Consider the following 17,090-nt stretch of genomic DNA (forward strand, 5'->3'; position numbering starts at 1 on the left):
ATGTTAATAGAATTCAATAAATTGTAGAAAGCCATATATATTATTATAGGCAGTTTAATATTCATTCTTCTTAACCATTTTAATGAAAAATTAAATTTATTGTTGTTTAGGTAATAGATCCTATATTTCCTTAACATTTCACCTTCAGTGTACAATATTTTCAGTAAAACTTTGTCCCACTGGTGTGTCTGTGGTATAATGATATTCAATACAATCAGACAAACGTCTTCTAGTTAATTAGAGATTGGATCATGATTTCCTTCCTAGCAGAATGTTAAAGCCCATACTGGAATAGGACACAAAGTTACATGTGACTAGGAGAGATACATTACAAATATCTACTACATTTCCTCTATTAAAGTACTTTATTAAGATAAAGTACAGAATTAAGCTTTTCAGTTTTATTCTGTAAGCATTTTAAATAGCTTTCATTTTTTAATTTAAAGGCATAATAATTAATGATATCAACATCAAAATAAGTAATAATGATATTTTCCGTTCAAAAGGTTAAACAGAAAGTACTCTGTGTGCAATACTATGTGCTACAGACATTTAACAGCAGGTGGAGACATTGTCAAACCATTAGGCATATAAACTGTTCATGATGGACAGTAAATATGCTGAATACCTGAATAACCAGAGTAGTTTATGGACAAATAGGCTTATAAACAAAAAGAGAGTATTTACAAAATAAAATAAATCACACAATTTCGTTTTTGTTACATTTATCTAACTAATGTAATTTGTAACATGTTCAAATATGTTCTTTTTTAACTATAGCTATAATTAATGCAAAAATGTGCTCATAAAATCACAAATTCCATTTCCAATTTGAAGGGAAAATTACCCTTGAGTACTCAGTAAAGGACAAGTTTCAGTCATGTCTAAAGCAGCTTCCTTCAGGATAATGCTTTTGTCTGCAGCCCGAAGAATGGCCTTAAGACTAGACCAAAAAAATGTTTTCTTGTGTTCATCCTTTGGCCACTCCAGATAGGTTTGTTTTCTTAGCAAAGTTCTCAGCTTCAGAAACTTCTTGGGCAGAGAGTCAGTCGGGATGGGCTCCAACAGAATAAAGACTAATGAGTCCTCGTTTACACTAATGGCTCTGTGTTGAGCAAAGAAGAGCTCATAGTTACACCATTCACTCTGAACAAAGCTATTTGAAAGAACAAACAGGGTTTTGTAGCTACCTTCCACACAGCTAATAATATTGTCGATGATCCACTGGCCAGGTACAAAGTCTCGCTCATGAATGCAGATGGACAAACCTGAGCCCTCTAATCCTGGCACTAGCTGGGTGTCCACCCACGCTGAGTCATGCTGGCTGTATGAAATGAATGCATGGTAACGAAAAGAGGCATTCATCAATCGGTCTGCCCGTTTGCTGCTACACCTTTTCACCCTTATCCATACCCAAAGCATTTTAGTGTACCAGATGCCATCAAAGGCATAAAATATGATGCCCAAGGCAACTGTAATGACAATAACTACTGGCAGAGCCACTGCTGCCTGGAGTCCTGGCATACAAGAAAACTTGTCCTGCTGGTAACTCTCCAAGTACTTTCCTGCTTGTGATTGTGGAGTGCTGCAAGTGTAGTCTAAAGGCCAGTCAGGGAGAAGGGACTTGTTGAACACTGTGACAAACCAAAAAGAGTCACAGTTACAGACAAATGGATTATTGCCTGCTTTTAGAGTCTCCAGGCTGGTGAGGCCCTTCAGCTCATCCTGGCCAATAGATGTCATAGCATTCTGATCAACATAGAGTGTTTGCAGTGCATGTGCATGGAGATTGAAGGAGATGCATTGTATGCTGTTAAAGCTTAGGAAGAGATGAGTTAGTCTTGGGAACTGAGAGAGGACATCTTGAGAAATGGCACTTATGCCTGTTTTGGAGAGATCAATCTTCTTGAATTGAGGAGAAAGGTAGTTAAATATTGTGTTGCCCAAATTGTTATGGCTAAGATTAAGTTCAGTCAGGTGAGAGGGCCAGTAGCATGGTTCCCCAATGTAAATTGAGTTGAAACTTAAATCAAGGGATGTTAATACCTTCATTTCATAAGTCTTTTTAGAAATGAATGCTAGGTCATAAAAACGGTTGTGACTCAGTGATAGATGCCTCAAAGCAGGAAACACATCTTCATATGAGCAAGAAAACCACCAAAACCCAGTATCATCTAAGAGATTATCTGACAGGTCTAAAATTTGAAGCGATGGTATAACTGAAATTAATTTGCATGGAAGGATATTCATACCAGTACCAGAGAACTTCATGTAAGTCAGTTGAGAAATGAGGTCCATGCTCATGTTGACGGTAGGATACTGGTACTGATAGTGTTTCACACCATCAAAAACAATTGCTCGTAAATTTGTTGTGTGGTTTTGACTGGGGAATTGAAATCCATGAGGAGTATCCTCATTGTAAGTTATGTTTAGAAATACAAGTTCCTCAAAAGATGATTTCCAGATATTTTGAATTAGTTTGACCATGATGGAGCTGTTTATCCAAGTGTCTACAATAGTTATGTTACTAAGGATACGGAGCTCCTTAAAGATTTCAAAAGGATCACTTAAGATAGTACATTTATCTGGGAAGAGTTTGTGTAGCTTGACTTTCTTTGTATGCACTTGGTCAAGGTCCATGATCATTTTTGTGAATATATCGAAGCTTTTACAAAGTGTCACTCTCAGAGCCACTTCCTGTAATGACTTGAGCTGGGCAAAAGATCCATTTTCATATTTTTGCAAATCAGAACCACATCCAAAACTAAACCATTTTAAGCTTGTGTTCTGAAGAGGTGTCAAATCCTTAATGTCGACTGAAGTTGCTTTTGTACTTCCTATTGCAAAGGTGGTAAGATGTGTTAAGTTCCTAAAAAAGCCTGGAAGGGCATAGCTATCAAAACGATTGCAGGAGAGGTCTAGGATCCTAAGCTGTGGCAAAGGCAAATATGAAATGATGGTCAAGTGGTTATAGGACATGTTGAGAACCTTGAGTTGTGAGTTATTATAAAAGGCATCAGCAGAGATTAATTGAAGACCACAGTGAGTGATCTTCAAAGAGCACAGGCGGCTTAGCCTACACAGATCTGCCCGGACAATACTGGAAATATTGTTATGGGATATGTCTAAGTATTCAGTGCCATCTGGTAGGTCTTGTGGTATCCCTGTCAGGTTGTGGTAGGACAGGTCCTTTGAATTTTCCCTCATAGAGGAGCAAAGCTGAAATGTTTTATCTTCATTGATCAGAACAGTGGGTCTGAACATAAGAAGTAAGAGTGATGGAACTGCAATCACCCATAAATTGGTTGGCATACTGTGAAAAAAACAAGGATGACATAAAACTTTTGCGTCTGAAAAAAATGAATGTTAAATGAAAAAAAATAATGAAAAGACTATGTTAAAATTTACTATAAAACCTAAAGTTTAAGTGAGTATATTTATCAGCTTTAGGATGTACATATTTCTGAATGTGTATAGATTGTATTGTTTTCACTATAGGGTGATGAGTTTCTAATTGTAAATGTAAATTTAGTTGTCAACACAATGCAGTTTTATATCAACTCTCAGGAACACTAAAACTCTAACATGTAAATATAGTTACTTTTAAAAGATAAATCTGTACTAAAACAATCATTTACCTTAATGCCTTTTTTTCCGAAGGGTCTGAAATCAATCTTAATCTCTATAACAAACAACAGAGAGGTTGTTTCTTATTTCCTTATGCTCCAGTGGTTGAAAACTTCTTTTCTCAGAAGCTTATATAAAGCACAATGGCAAATGACCAGTATTTCATCTTCCCTTTTTTGAAAATGTGTGTGTTCATATGTGTGTGAGGCCTATGAAATCAGGAAGTGCTCATACATTTGAAACCTTTTCTTCATGATGTAGTACATTGGAAACCGTGATTATAAATATAAAACCACACATGTATAGAATGTTCAAATTTGTTTCTCTCAGAAAATAGGTTATATAAATATTATGTTCTTAAAATCAACAACAGGAAAAATGCATAGATGTGACAATGGAAGTAGCATTTTTAAAACAATACTTTTAGAAACATTTCACAAAATTTTCAGTCAGAAGTTACAAAACAAGGATTTCCCAGCATTACACTTAGTAGGAATGGTCAGTAATGCAGAAAAAGGGCATGGACAGGAACCTTCTGAATTATCTTTGATACATTCCAAATTATTTTAATCTCATTCATCAACATTATATAAAAGACATTTTATTTTGTTTCTGCTTTTATGGAATATGGTAGTTCTTTCAGACTTTTTCCAGGTTTTTAAGGAATCCACCTGTAGCAACAATAAATATAAAATAACCAATTATTTAATAATCAAAACCATCACAGCATAGTTACATCAGAAATGAAATGAGCAAATTTATACTAGCCCATGTAGGATTTTAAACTGAAGGATTTAATTAGCAAAATTTTAATGTATTTTAATATGCTGCACATATGAAATATTTTGTTGACATTATTGTGATGCATGTGCTATAGAGATGTTGACCCACTGGGAGAGTGTGAAAATCCCTTTAGTTTGCACTTGCGGACAGAGGCTTTACAGGAATACAGACCCAGACAACCAGCACAGTTTCATAGTTTAGTACACCTTCGTGACTCAATTCCATTGCAACCAGACTGTAATAAATGAGAAAACGAGAGAGAGATACATATGATGCAAACATCTAAAAGTGATCCTGAAATGTATCATATACGAAACTTTTGAATTTATCAACACAAATTACTCAAAAATACACAGATAGATTAAATGTTTTATATGCAGTGAATTGATCTGACGGTTGCTTTTAATTGAATCATACTTTCACACGTGCTGTACAATACAAGCCTTACCATGTCAGAGTTGAACTGACCATATTGCTCACTGCAAACATCATTACAAAGTCCTGAGCCAACACCTTCAAAATATTCAGAATCAATTCTGTAGATTGTCCCTCCACTAACTTTAAAATCACTCAACATGTGCTCTAATTAATCCAATCTGCGCCCCATCTGCCTTCTTCTAAGCAATGCAAACCTTCCACCACGTGCCATGGACATCCCATCCTGACCACTTTTCTTCACTCTAACACCCAACTCAAAAGTGATAAATACTTGTATTGAGAGCAGGAAAAGAACGTAACTGAATTTCATTCTTGGATTTTATAAACTTCTGCACGTCATACTCTTGCTCAAATCTTGGCAAATGCAGCAGTACTGTCTGAAACAGAGTCTTTTACATGCTAACTAGCACCACACCTTCCTACCATAAGCCTAGATGAGCAAGTTGTCAATGCACTGAAAACAAGAGACAGTTGCTTGATGAAAGTTATTAGTTACCATGAATAAATAAAGAAGAAGGGAATGGGAAAATATTGCAAACTGTACAGCACACTTACATAGGATTAAAAAATAACTGAGAACTGAGAATTACTATGTCTTCCTTTATTTGCTATGGAATCAATCTCACATCTCTTTTTAGAAATTGCCATATATATACACAGTTCTTGTGTTGTATAATTTTGTGAGCCCATGGCTGGTGTATATTTTGGTAACCAAGCATAGGGTTTTGGTCTTTAATCCATTTTCTAAGTGATAAAACGAACAATGCAGATTGTGGGTACTAAGTGACTGAAATGAAAGATCTGTAACAGGTATGTTCACTCTACAACATTCTTTAAGCCACTGATGCAACAAACCAAACAGGGATAAGAGATGTTATTGGACAGATGTTATTTGAACAATTCTCATTCCCATGACTAGCAAAGTTAAACATAGATTTTCAGTGGAAGAAGCTGAATAACAATGAAATTGTCATTTGCACAAAGCCAAAAGTCTAAAGTTATGAAGAGCACAGTTTGGAAGGCAAGAATTCCTGTACCCAATGACTTGCAGAACCATACACATCTGACTAAAATGACTGGAACCAATTCCAGGCAAAACTATTCTGGAGCTTTTCAGCTTGTCTATCTCGGCATCCAGGGAAGCATTTTGTTGTATGGTGGAACCCTTTCAAAAGAGGTCATGTAAAGAACCACCTGGTTCTATCTGACACTAGAGCACATCAAAGATATAAATTATATGTAGGACCAGCAGCCACATACCACCTGTGATGGAAAACTTCCCTTGGGCACATAGCCTACTATAGCAGCTCCCAAACCTCTTCATTCAATCTTCAATCCCAAAGAGTTGATCTCTTAATAAGATACATTTGTCTACCTCTCATATTTTCTAATGCCCAAATAAAACTAAAGCCTTTTTTCTCTATATGGGTGTCCAGAGTCAAATTCAGGTGCATGCTACAGATCCCCAATGTTTTGTTCAAGCACATCACTCATGTCCTAGATTTCTCGTACTTCTGAAAACAAGTTTTCTCTATATTATGAATGAAAATCATTATCTTATCTAAAAAAGGGTATTATATTTGCAAAGTAATGGTAGACATGATTTACTGTGAAGATGTGCATTATTTGAAATACTAATTAAATGATGACTTGTTATAAAAATTAACAAACACTATACTATACAATAAACAATAATAATGAATTGCTGTTTCTGGCAGTATAAATTTAAATAGTCATTTTTACTGATACAGAACTTTACAACATCTGACCTTTGTCACATATTTAATTAACCACATAGCAACATAACACAAATGACATTAATTAATTCGTTAATATATGTATATCTTCTTGAATTCATAGTTGGATCAGTCTACAAAGATTGGTGGACTTGGCTAAAGGTGTTGGTGATTTAAGAGTCATTGCACTTTTGGCCTTATTTGCTTGAACCTTGAAGGATCATTGATAGCGGCTATATTCTTCTTCTTCTTCTTCTTCTTCTTCTTCTTCTTCTTCTTCTTATTATTATTATTATTATTATTATATGCTGTTGTAAATATTATTGTTATTATTGTTAACATTATTTGAAATGTCAGTGTAGAAGTATATACTGGTTTATTTAAAATTGCGTATACAAGCGTGTTAAAACACTTGCGTGCCTCCTGACGGTGGTCACTGGCGTTAGCTAGCGTGTCGGTTTTCCGAAAACACCCGACACGGAGCGCAGCTTGCCGGAAGATCCGGGTGCTGGGCTTCAACATAAACAGCAATGGCGGAGGCAGCGGCTGCATCTACAGCGGCTCCAACAACAACAGGAGGCTGGACGAAACACGTAACCTGCAGGTTAGTTCAAATCCGCGATGTGTTTGTCCTTTTTCCCCCATTTAAAAATGCTCATATGTTTTAAACCGATATGTCGTCTCTTTGCCGTACACATAGGCTGACAAGACCGTCTTTTGTAGTTAAGAAGTAGATGTGTTTCTTGTGATATGTGGTAGCGAGGTCGGTTCACTTAAGTATAGTATCGAGCTGAGCGGTTCACTCAACGCTTTGAAGTAAACAATGCTTCCGCAATGTGTTTGCGAAACGACTGTTTTTGAACATGGCTGGGTGCTGTTTCACTATCAGTATTACCACCAGTGAGCAGTAGGTAATGAGTTACGTTCAAACCCATTTTCCTAGTTAGTCGTCTTGGCCATTTCCTTTATAAATCACAATCAGATTTATATGCGTCTAGCTTTCAACATCAAGTTTCTCTGCTTAATCTTGGTTTACAAGCCCCTATTGTTTTGTGCTATTATTACCACCAGCTAACACTGGGAACAATGGTCTCAACGATGGAAATGCTGGAAAATGTTAAGCCCATAAAACATTCATTGTTTAGTAAAAAGATTTTCTTTGTACACATCTCTTTACCCAGGAACATGCTGTACTTGTATAAAAACAAACTACTTTCACTTAGGCAAGTGACTTGCCAAAAAATGTGCTATAGCAAAATTGTGCTATGCAGACAGTTGTGTGATCCATAATATCAAAAACATACCAGAAGAAACCAAAAAATGTGGATCCAGACAAACACCTCTTGTTTATTTATTAAGGTATTTCATGCATGGTCTTTGCAAAGAGGGGAACAACTGTCGATACTCCCATGACCGTAGCAGCAGCAAACCAGCCATGATCTGCAAGTTCTTTCAGAAGGGTTGTTGTGCATTTGGAGACCGTTGCAGGTAAGACGTAGTATTGTTTGGAAATGTGTATGTGTGTGATGTATAGTAACATTTCAGAATGTTAGAATCTCTTCTTTGTGTTAAGAAATAGACGTGCTTTGTCAAATATACATTTTTATGAAGTTAACCTGTAAGGAAGTTATCAGGTTCCAAGCATGTTAGAATATGTTAATTGGGCAGTTAGCCTACTGTCTTATATCCATTTACAGAATTTTATATTGGTGTCATCTTCAAAACAATATATATACTTTTTAAAAAATGTTTTTTGTTTTAAACAGAATAAGCTTTGTCCTGGCTCCAGATGTTTACAGAGTTTTTGCTAAACTCATTTGAAACGGATCAGATGGCACTGATGTCATGTACTTTATTCTGTGTATTATCCTGTCCTAAAATGTTTTTTTTAAAAAGGTTTGCCAAACTGCATTCAAATGTTTAACAGACTGCATTAGCTCAGTAACAGCACATCATGTGAATGTGCAGGAATGAATTAGTCGCTGAATGAAGTCTATTTGAATTGTTATTGTGGTGTATGATGTGCTCCATTGCACGTGAAATCTAAAGTTTTTACTGTCAAAACGTTGGAAGTTTCGTGTCCATCTCTGCTGCTAGACTGCCTGTACAATTTATCCAGTTACTATAGACAACCCTAATAAAAGATCTGCTTTCTTAATTTTGTAGTTCTGTCTAGATAGTTATCCTTTATTTTGAAGGGTATCGGCCTTGGTTTAAACTGTAAGATATCACTGTACTATTCTATTTCTGACAAAATAAACCCAGTGACAAAGCATTAGGCTACATCCACTATTTTTCAGAGACACAGATCATCTTGCTTTCGACAGGGTTCTTGCTCACTTGCTGAAAACCCTGTGGAAGCAGCGATGCTGAAGTGTAGGGACGGTCTTTCTGTGCTGTCTAAGAATTGGCTTCCCAGCCAGACAGAACCGACAGTGTTTGCCTCATGTCTGTCTGCGGTCAAGTGCATCCCCATAGTAACTGCTCCTACCAGCTCTGCAGCATGGGAATGCCTTTGTGTGCTGCAGCCCTGCTTTATGACAGCATTGCATAATGTCGGGCGAATCATGCCCCCCACCCCACCCCCACCCCCACCCCACGCTTGAATGGTGACTTTTGGGTCTGGGTCTACAAAGACGCCTGTATATGTCTGATGGGGTTTGCTGTCAGGGTAGGTAGTCAGGCATTCCTTCACTAGGCAGCACTACATGCAGTCATGCTCGTCTCCTCATACGCTTCTTTCCTGGACTTTGTCCTCATTATTGTCTTTGTGGGAGTGCGTCCTCCAGCTTCTTAATAAGGGGGCCATACAAGCAGCACCCATGTACGCCTGACTTAATTGTGGATGAATTCTGCCTTTTATGTTGTCTTTTGTTTGTGTCTCTCCCCCGCTCCCCTCCCCTGTCTCCCCCTTCAAAACCCTCTGGGCCAGACAGAGCATACTGCAGCCTGCATCACAATTACATAATCCTGTGTGTTAAAATGTTTTTTCTCTCTCTCGTTCTGTGTCTGTCTCTGCCCCCTCCCATTCCTTCAATTCTGCTGCTGCTGGGTTCACCCAGTTCATGCTGCCATTCTGCAGAAGCTGCAACCACCAGGCCATCACTTCTTTTGCATAAATGAAGACACACACCACACATACAGGGATGCAGTTTCTTTAGAGGCTCCAGAGAAACATTTCTGCCATTGTGAAATGAGGAACAAGGAACGAACAAGCATGACTTTTGCATATATTGGTGAAGTTACAGTTGCCAGCTTTCATCATGTCAGCTTGTTATTCTATATCGTCTTTCTGAATAGTTTTAGTTTTCTCCCCTCGAATGGAAATGTATGTGTGTCTGCCGCCATACGTTTTTATGGTGTTTCCTGAATTCGAAATCTAAAATTCCTTTGGCAGTGCGACGGTGAGATTAATTGTGATCAGTTGCATGTTTTAGAATAGAAACGCATACAACGAAATGAGACTGACTTGCGTGCATCCTTTGACAGAATGCGAATTCTGTAGTTTGAATGGAAATATATTCTTCATTCAAACTGTTGTAAATTCTATGAATTAATGTACTTTTGATATTAAATAAAGCAACAGGTAGTCGATAAGACGTTTCAGTGATTATCGGTTGACGTTTTAAAGTCAAGGCAAACTGTTAAACGGAACTAGTGTGGGCTGTTTAAATCTTGCGCTTCTCTAAACCCTACTGGATACAATTCCAAAGAAATGCAAGATTATTCAGATCCATTTAGAACTCCCGCGGGTCCACAAACAAATTAGCGTAAACAAATTTTCTTTCTTTCTTTTTGCAAAAATAAATTATTTTAGGAAACTTTCACGAAGGCGTCATAGTAACGTTATTTTCGTTTATGGTTTATATTACGTTGGTGGTTTTGTCGCTCAGCGCGCTTGATGGATATGTGTACGGTACGTGTGTATACGTGATTGAAATGGTGGCCGTGAACAGCTAAACCTAAGTTTTGTCACTGACGCAGTGTTATGAAAACTGAGGCGTGGCACCATGGGCAGGAAGCTGGAGACGATGCAGTTAAAGAAATCCACGACTCCAAAATCGTTCAAATTAGTAGTCACTGAAAGTACAGGTGACCATTGTGATTCTGATTGCCGAGTTCTAGCCCCTGCAGTTTAGGGGTTTTGCTTGGTTTAGGCTCTAAGACCGCCTTATCACTGTCTAATCTTGCAGCAAACATTGTAGCGCTAAGAAATGTGTCATCTTTGCAGTGTAGGAAGTCAGTGATTGTGTATTATCAGGAATTCATTCCTTTTAGATTTTTTAAATAAAAAGATTGCTGTGTCTGATGTAATGACTGAAGAAATTGTTCTTTGATATTACATATGACCTCATTATGGTGGATTGTATACATGGCTATAATCTTTAATTTTAGGGGACTAGAAGGTGTCATTTAGGTGGCTAGAAGCAAATTAGCAACACTGTTTGAATCTTGACTCTTAAAGATTTCATTAATGTACAGTCATTTACTATTCATATGTACTGTGCAAAAATGTATGAAATGTGAAAATTTCCTATTGGTGGTGGAGACGAAATAATGGTCTGCACTGTGGTATGGGTTTCCATCCTCACTCCAAACAAAATCTTTGTCATTTCACCAAGCTGCCTGTGTCACCTGATTTGCAAAAGGCTTCCCCAATGTAAGCCTCTGGAAAACCTGCCTGCTTGTCCTAATCGTGCCACCCCCCCGCCACCAATTATAGCCCACATCTGGCACAGATGTATCTATCTATCCTTTAGCTATAGTCTTTTCTTAATATTTTTGATGTAGGTATGAACACACCAAGCCATCCAAACAAGAACTCCCAGGGATGATGCCGCTTCCCACTGCTCTCCTAGCTCTTGCTGGTACCCCTGACTCCGTGCCCAGTGGGCCAGGTGGTACAGCCGATGATCAGGAAAGGCCCCACAGCTCCGGGGCAGTGGACTGGATCAATGCTGCAGAGTTTGTGCCAGGCCAGCCATACTGCGGGAGGGGTGAGTGTGACATCGGCAGACCCGTAATCACTTGCAGGGTACTGCAAGTTAAGCGCACGTGTTGCAGGGTTTACTACTTCTTCTTCTTCATTTACAGTCTGCTGTGTTATGTGGACAGAGTGCAACACTGCAGTTTGGGAAGTGGGAGTACAGTATAAATACAAGCCAGTGCAAGTCAGCCAGAGCCAGAGATATCCAACTGTGTTTTCATCCATTCTCTTTACTGTACTTTATGCAGAAATTGCAACTTCAGAAAAGCATGCATCCTGCTACTGGCAGTGGCCCTGCTCTTCATGTGAAGGAGCACATGACCTTCTTTGATTATTATAACCCTAGGCACTGGCCAGTGTAAGCCAGTGCCAGGAAATATGCAGTATCCAAAGTAAATGTTTGTTAAACGTGAATGAGCACGTCACATGGGCTGTAGAAATTAGAAATACCGAAATGTTGGTTTAGTGAGGATGCTCATAAAGGCTTCCACTGTGCACTATAGCTGAGTCTGTCAGATTCTGCAGTATGTTACCCATAATTTAAATAAATCCTAAACTCTATTGCTACCCTCTGCAAATTGTTTATTGCACCATTTGAGTTGGCACTCCATGTTCAGGAGCAAGAACTGAAATCTGAAACATCTTTCAGCATTTTGGTTTCTGAAGTGCACATCCCACCCCCAGTCAAAAAAAAAAAAAAAAGAAGAAAAAAAACTGATTTATGATTTACTGTTCTTTGCTGTGTGTGTTTTAAACCCATAGTGACCCACAGACTGGCTATATGGTAATTGCAATTGAGAATTAGGAAAACAAACACATGCATGTCAACTATATCTGAAATAATTTCTAGGAAGATGATTACTCGTTTAGCCAGATACAGTTTTTATATGTTAAATCTTAAACATATGTTCTCGCTGGCCTAGACCAGAGTTCTCCCTCTTCATGCTGTGGCCTTTTTGGCAGAGAGCTGAGAGCGCAGCGCTGTTCCCCTTTCATGCATTGGGTGGTAGCCACATGCTCAGTTAGGAAAAGCAGGTGCAATTTTCTCAGGTTGGCAGACTTAGAACACAGTGAACTCACAGAATATTTGCAGGCACAGGAAAACAATATGAACCAATTTCAGTCACTGCTGTAACTGTCAGGAGCTACTCATTCTGCCAGTTGAACCTCATTTTTGGGATTACAGCTGGATTGTCTCATCCATAATCCGTATTAAACATTACATTTTCTTCATGCCAAGTAAAAAGCATGATCCTTGACTTGGTGGTTACCCAATTTTCCTCAAAATAACAAGCACTGCACATTGCTTGCTTGGGGTTTCTTATTCATTTTTTTTTAGAGTTTATCTTGATGTTGATTTTAATTTGTTAATCTCAATATTTGTTTTTAGACGTTTTTTGTTTTTGTTTTTTTCCCCGAATGTGACTTTTTTTAAAGAAGGATATTGTAAAGAATTTAAATCTATAGCTGTTTTGTTGGTCATGCTTTCCTCTGCTTACTTTAGGATGCAGGCCTATGACTATTTGTGCTCAAATGGCTTTAAAGTACCAAAAAAAAAAATCTATATATATATAATATAAAACTGCAAATGCTGAGTTTGCCTTCTTTGGTTTTATGAATATCACACATTAAACCACCCCCACCCCCCACTCCCTCAGTTGAGCCTGTGTTTGTGGAGGGCCCAGGACCTATCATTGAGGATGAGTATGAGAAGGAGCGAGCCAGCAGCCAGCTGAAGAAGCAGCTGTGCCCTTACGCCGCTGTGGGTGAGTGCCGCTATGGCCTCAATTGTGCCTATCTCCACGGCGATGCATGCGACATGTGCGGCCTGCAGGTGCTCCACCCAACCGACACATCCCAGCGCTCCCAGCATATCAGGGTGAGTGTGTCCTTCAGCTCTTCCTGCTGCTTTAGCAGCTTCTGCTTGGGAGTATCCTGCCCTTTCATTGTTTTTTCCCCCCCTAAATTCCTCTAAAGTATTTGGGATTCTCGTTAAATATCAACGGCAGGCGTGCATAGAGGCCCATGAGAAAGACATGGAGATCTCGTTCGCCATCCAGCGCAGTAAGGACATGATGTGTGGCGTGTGCATGGAGGTGGTGTTTGAGAAGGCCAACCCCAGTGAGCGCCGCTTTGGCATCCTCTCCAACTGCAGCCACTGCTACTGCCTCAAGTGCATCCGCAAGTGGAGGAGTGCTAAGCAATTTGAGAGCAAGATTATAAAGTAAGCCTTAGACTGATGGACCTTGTACAATTTGTATGCCCTTGCTCTGGACTTGTGCATCTGTGGTTTAAGAAGTCAGTGATAATCCCTCGTCCAAAAGAGTTCTGATTTGAGTTCTTCATCCTGTGCCAGGTCCTGCCCAGAGTGTCGAATCACGTCCAACTTTGTCATCCCAAGCGAGTACTGGGTGGAAGACAAGGAAGAGAAGCAGAATCTTATCCAGAAGTACAAGGATGGCATGGGGTACAGACACAGTCCACCTGCACTGTTTGATTGTTGGTAGCTGACCAGCTCATGAGTACCACAATATTCCTAAAATCATAACCAAAATGAGCCTCAGTCAGGTGCATGTCATCAGTTCATCATGATCATTCATGATTTGTTCTCTTAGAGGTCTTTGTCCGGTTATAAGAATTAACAAGACAAATATAGAGGTCATCTTTTTTAACTATATTTCTTGTTCAAGGTTAGGTTGGCCTTATGCTCATGTTTCAACAGGAGTAAACCATGTCGATATTTTGATGAGGGACGTGGAACTTGTCCATTTGGAGCCAACTGCTTCTATAAGCACGCCTTCCCTGATGGGCATCTAGAGGAGTCTTCGGCACCGCCCCAGCGAAGGCAGACTGCCTCCAATGGGAGGAACAGGGTAAGAGCTCTCCTGTCAGTGACTTGCCTTTGTAGTCGAATGCAGTCCAGTTTTCCAAATGCTATTTGCTCACCCATTCTGGAGAGGAAAACCTATTCTTGCTTTCAGCTGTGTAAAAATGGTTTTGTTTTTGTTTTTTTGTTTGTTTTTTTTGCAATTTTACCACCTTAATGAATCATACTGTTCTTGGATAAGTAACTATTGTCCATGTTTGTGATGTCTTTAAAAAGTATTACATTATAAATCATCTAAAAATATAGCAATAAAATATTGAACTTTAAATCTTGACTTTTAATAAAATATAATGGAAAGCGGTTGGTCCATGACTCCCTGCTTGCTGCTGCAGGCTGTGTAGTGACAGGGTCACAGATGTTACACAGAGCTCTGTTATTGATCATCTCTATTGCCACCATATTAGTTGAAATCAGTAGTCAGTGACTGGTGTAGGGAGCTGGGCCACCTCTTAAATGAAAGAGTCAACGGGGTTAACATCCTGCTCCTCTTGTCTCAATACTGATAAGTGCATTTTTTTGCCAAACAAAATCTGTGTTTTGACATCTGCTCTGCAGAACTCTAGACGCACTCCCCTCTGGGATTTGTTGGACGAGCGGGAGAGCAGCGACTCCATGGACAATGAGGACGAAGAAATGGTGACGTTCGAGCTGAGCGAGATGCTTCTCATGCTCCTGGCCGCGGGAACAGACGACGACGTCACCGACTCCGAAGACGAGTGGGACTTGTTTCATGAAGAGTTGGACGATTACTACGAGCTCTACCTATAGCGTCCCTCTGTTAATCCCACATTTCCTCTCTCCCTCACTAATCTTCCCTGGTAATCCTTCCCCTGCCCTCCATCCCAGAAACAAGGCAAGATTGTCTCGTGTGAGTGAGTTAGCGGTAGAGTCTTTCCCCATGTGTCATGGCAGTGCCTTTTAAGCAGGCCATTAAAATCATGACTTCAGTCCAGAGTGGAAATGAAATATATAAAAGATCAGATGAGACAGAAAAAGAGGGGGGAAAAGAGGAAGGAAAAACAGGTCTGTGTGCTCATGCTAAAACCTTTTTCTAGAAAACCTCTGTACTGCGGGTCTGTCTGTGTCCACTTTATGTACTAAAGAGAGATTTAAAAAAAAAAAAAAAAAAAACAATTTACAAAGTTCAAAAATTACAAAAAGACACTAAGTTATACATTTAAAAAATGAAATGATATTGCTAATAAATCTTAATGGTTTTATTCTAAAGTGTAGGTTTGACTTATCATGTACCCAGGTATGGTCCTGCTTAAATGGGACTTGGTGCATACTGCAGCTTTGTAAGGTTTCACTGTAACTGATTTCTGGATTATTCCTCTCTCCTCATGCACTGACTATGAATGGGTGGGGTCATGGAGATTAACTTTCTTGATGTCAAATGCACACATGCACTCTTAACGTTCATAAAGATTACTTCTCACTGAACATTAATTCCCCCTCCCTTTTCTCTCTCTAATTCTCTTTAATTGGCCTAGGGGTCAGTTGTGGTGTTTTTTTTGTTTTGGTTTTTTTTTTTAAATCTAGTTGACCTTTACAGGTTCAGGAACACCTGTGGTATCAAATGGAAAGTCTCTCCTCAGTGTAGCGATACATTTGTGAATTTGGACTCCAGAAAGCAGACTTAAATGCATTCAAATATGAAGCTGGGTGTTTCATCACTTTAACTGTCAATTACTTGTAAAATTTATGATTTGCTTCAGTATTGCATATTAAGCTCAGCTGTCAGTAGCCAATCCACAAACACACAATTGTTATTTGGTTCTTGTCGAACTTGGTTGAAATACATATGTTTATACTGAAATGTGCTTGTTTTCTATGGTCCAGAACCATCCAGCATAACTTGAAAATTAAAGTTTATTATCAAAGTATCAGTTTATCTTGTCACTTTAATGCATAAATTATAAAATATTCAAAGCTGCTCTTAATGAATACCTTTTCAAGATGACTTTTTGTGACAGTCACAGTTCTGAAGAATGGATTGCAGGGAAGAATCCTCTGTGCTCCGAACAAATGAGGTGGCCTTAAATTTAGTTAACAACAAATGATCTGCCATCATTTCACCCACAGTATTGTTATATTGGGCCATCGAAGAATTTTGCTTCATTGACTAAAAGCTAGGTTGTCATAACTATACTCACATTAGCTTTGCAAGGCTTAGGGTATCTCAATTTAAGAAACTTTATTTCTTGAGATAGTTAAAACTGCTGCTAACGCCAGGCCGTATCAGGTGGATTAAATAAGTGTTCATCAGTTTAATTCAGTTGAGCCATGACGCCCTACACGTTCCGATACACAGCGATGCGAGCATGTACATCAGCTAAATCAAGGACGTTTGGATGCCGTGTTGTTTGGCAGACCGCAATACACGCTTAGCAGTTTTGAATTGCTTATTCAGACGGTTATATATTTAGATTGGATATTCTGGTTGGCCTTGTGCCTTATTTTAACATCACAGCAAAAGGGTAAATAGATTTAAACCTCGGAGAAGGGAATGGCAAGGATCTCTGTTAAATGTTTTAAGGTTGCAGGTTAAGTTATACTATTTAGATTTGAATTCTCTTTGTATTTTATTTTCCTTTTCCAAAAAAGCGCTTCATTTTCTTTTCGCATCATT

At 38.8% G+C, this 17,090-nt stretch overlaps 2 protein-coding genes across 2 annotated transcripts; one reads left to right on the top strand and one right to left on the bottom strand.

Moving 5' to 3' along the window:
• Nucleotides 1–54: 54 nt before the first annotated feature.
• Nucleotides 55–3,737, bottom strand: LOC113572559 (toll-like receptor 1). Its single transcript, XM_027002240.3, has 2 exons — nt 3,639–3,737; nt 55–3,313 (listed from the first exon to the last, which is right to left on the bottom strand). Exon 2 carries the CDS (start codon nt 3,310–3,312, stop codon nt 844–846), a length of 2,469 nt encoding a protein of 822 aa, XP_026858041.2. The 5' UTR covers nt 3,313; nt 3,639–3,737; the 3' UTR covers nt 55–843.
• Nucleotides 3,738–7,062: 3,325 nt separating this feature from the next.
• mkrn1 (makorin, ring finger protein, 1) lies at nt 7,063–16,344 on the top strand. The gene is made up of 8 exons (XM_027002172.3): nt 7,063–7,188; nt 7,944–8,072; nt 11,376–11,581; nt 13,230–13,450; nt 13,581–13,795; nt 13,928–14,038; nt 14,294–14,444; nt 15,014–16,344. Exons 1-8 carry the CDS (start codon nt 7,115–7,117, stop codon nt 15,224–15,226), a joined length of 1,320 nt encoding a protein of 439 aa, XP_026857973.2. The 5' UTR covers nt 7,063–7,114; the 3' UTR covers nt 15,227–16,344.
• The last annotated feature ends 746 nt before the right edge of the window (nt 16,345–17,090 follow it).

The sequence above is a fragment of the Electrophorus electricus genome, chromosome 11 (genome assembly GCF_041902795.1).
Source record: "Electrophorus electricus isolate QZ-2024a chromosome 11, ASM4190279v1, whole genome shotgun sequence".
In the NCBI taxonomy this organism is placed as follows: Eukaryota; Metazoa; Chordata; class Actinopteri; order Gymnotiformes; family Gymnotidae; genus Electrophorus; species Electrophorus electricus.

Bases quoted from the DNA above. Each gene is read 5' to 3' on its own strand.
- mkrn1 (XM_027002172.3), top strand. From the start codon at position 7,115: ATGGCGGAGGCAGCGGCTGCATCTACAGCGGCTCCAACAACAACAGGA. The intron at 11,582-13,229 runs GTGAGTGTGACA...CCACTCCCTCAG, and splicing joins CCAGCCATACTGCGGGAGGG to TTGAGCCTGTGTTTGTGGAG. The intron at 14,445-15,013 runs GTAAGAGCTCTC...TCTGCTCTGCAG, and splicing joins CCTCCAATGGGAGGAACAGG to AACTCTAGACGCACTCCCCT.
- LOC113572559 (XM_027002240.3), bottom strand. From the start codon at position 3,312: ATGCCAACCAATTTATGGGTGATTGCAGTTCCATCACTCTTACTTCTT.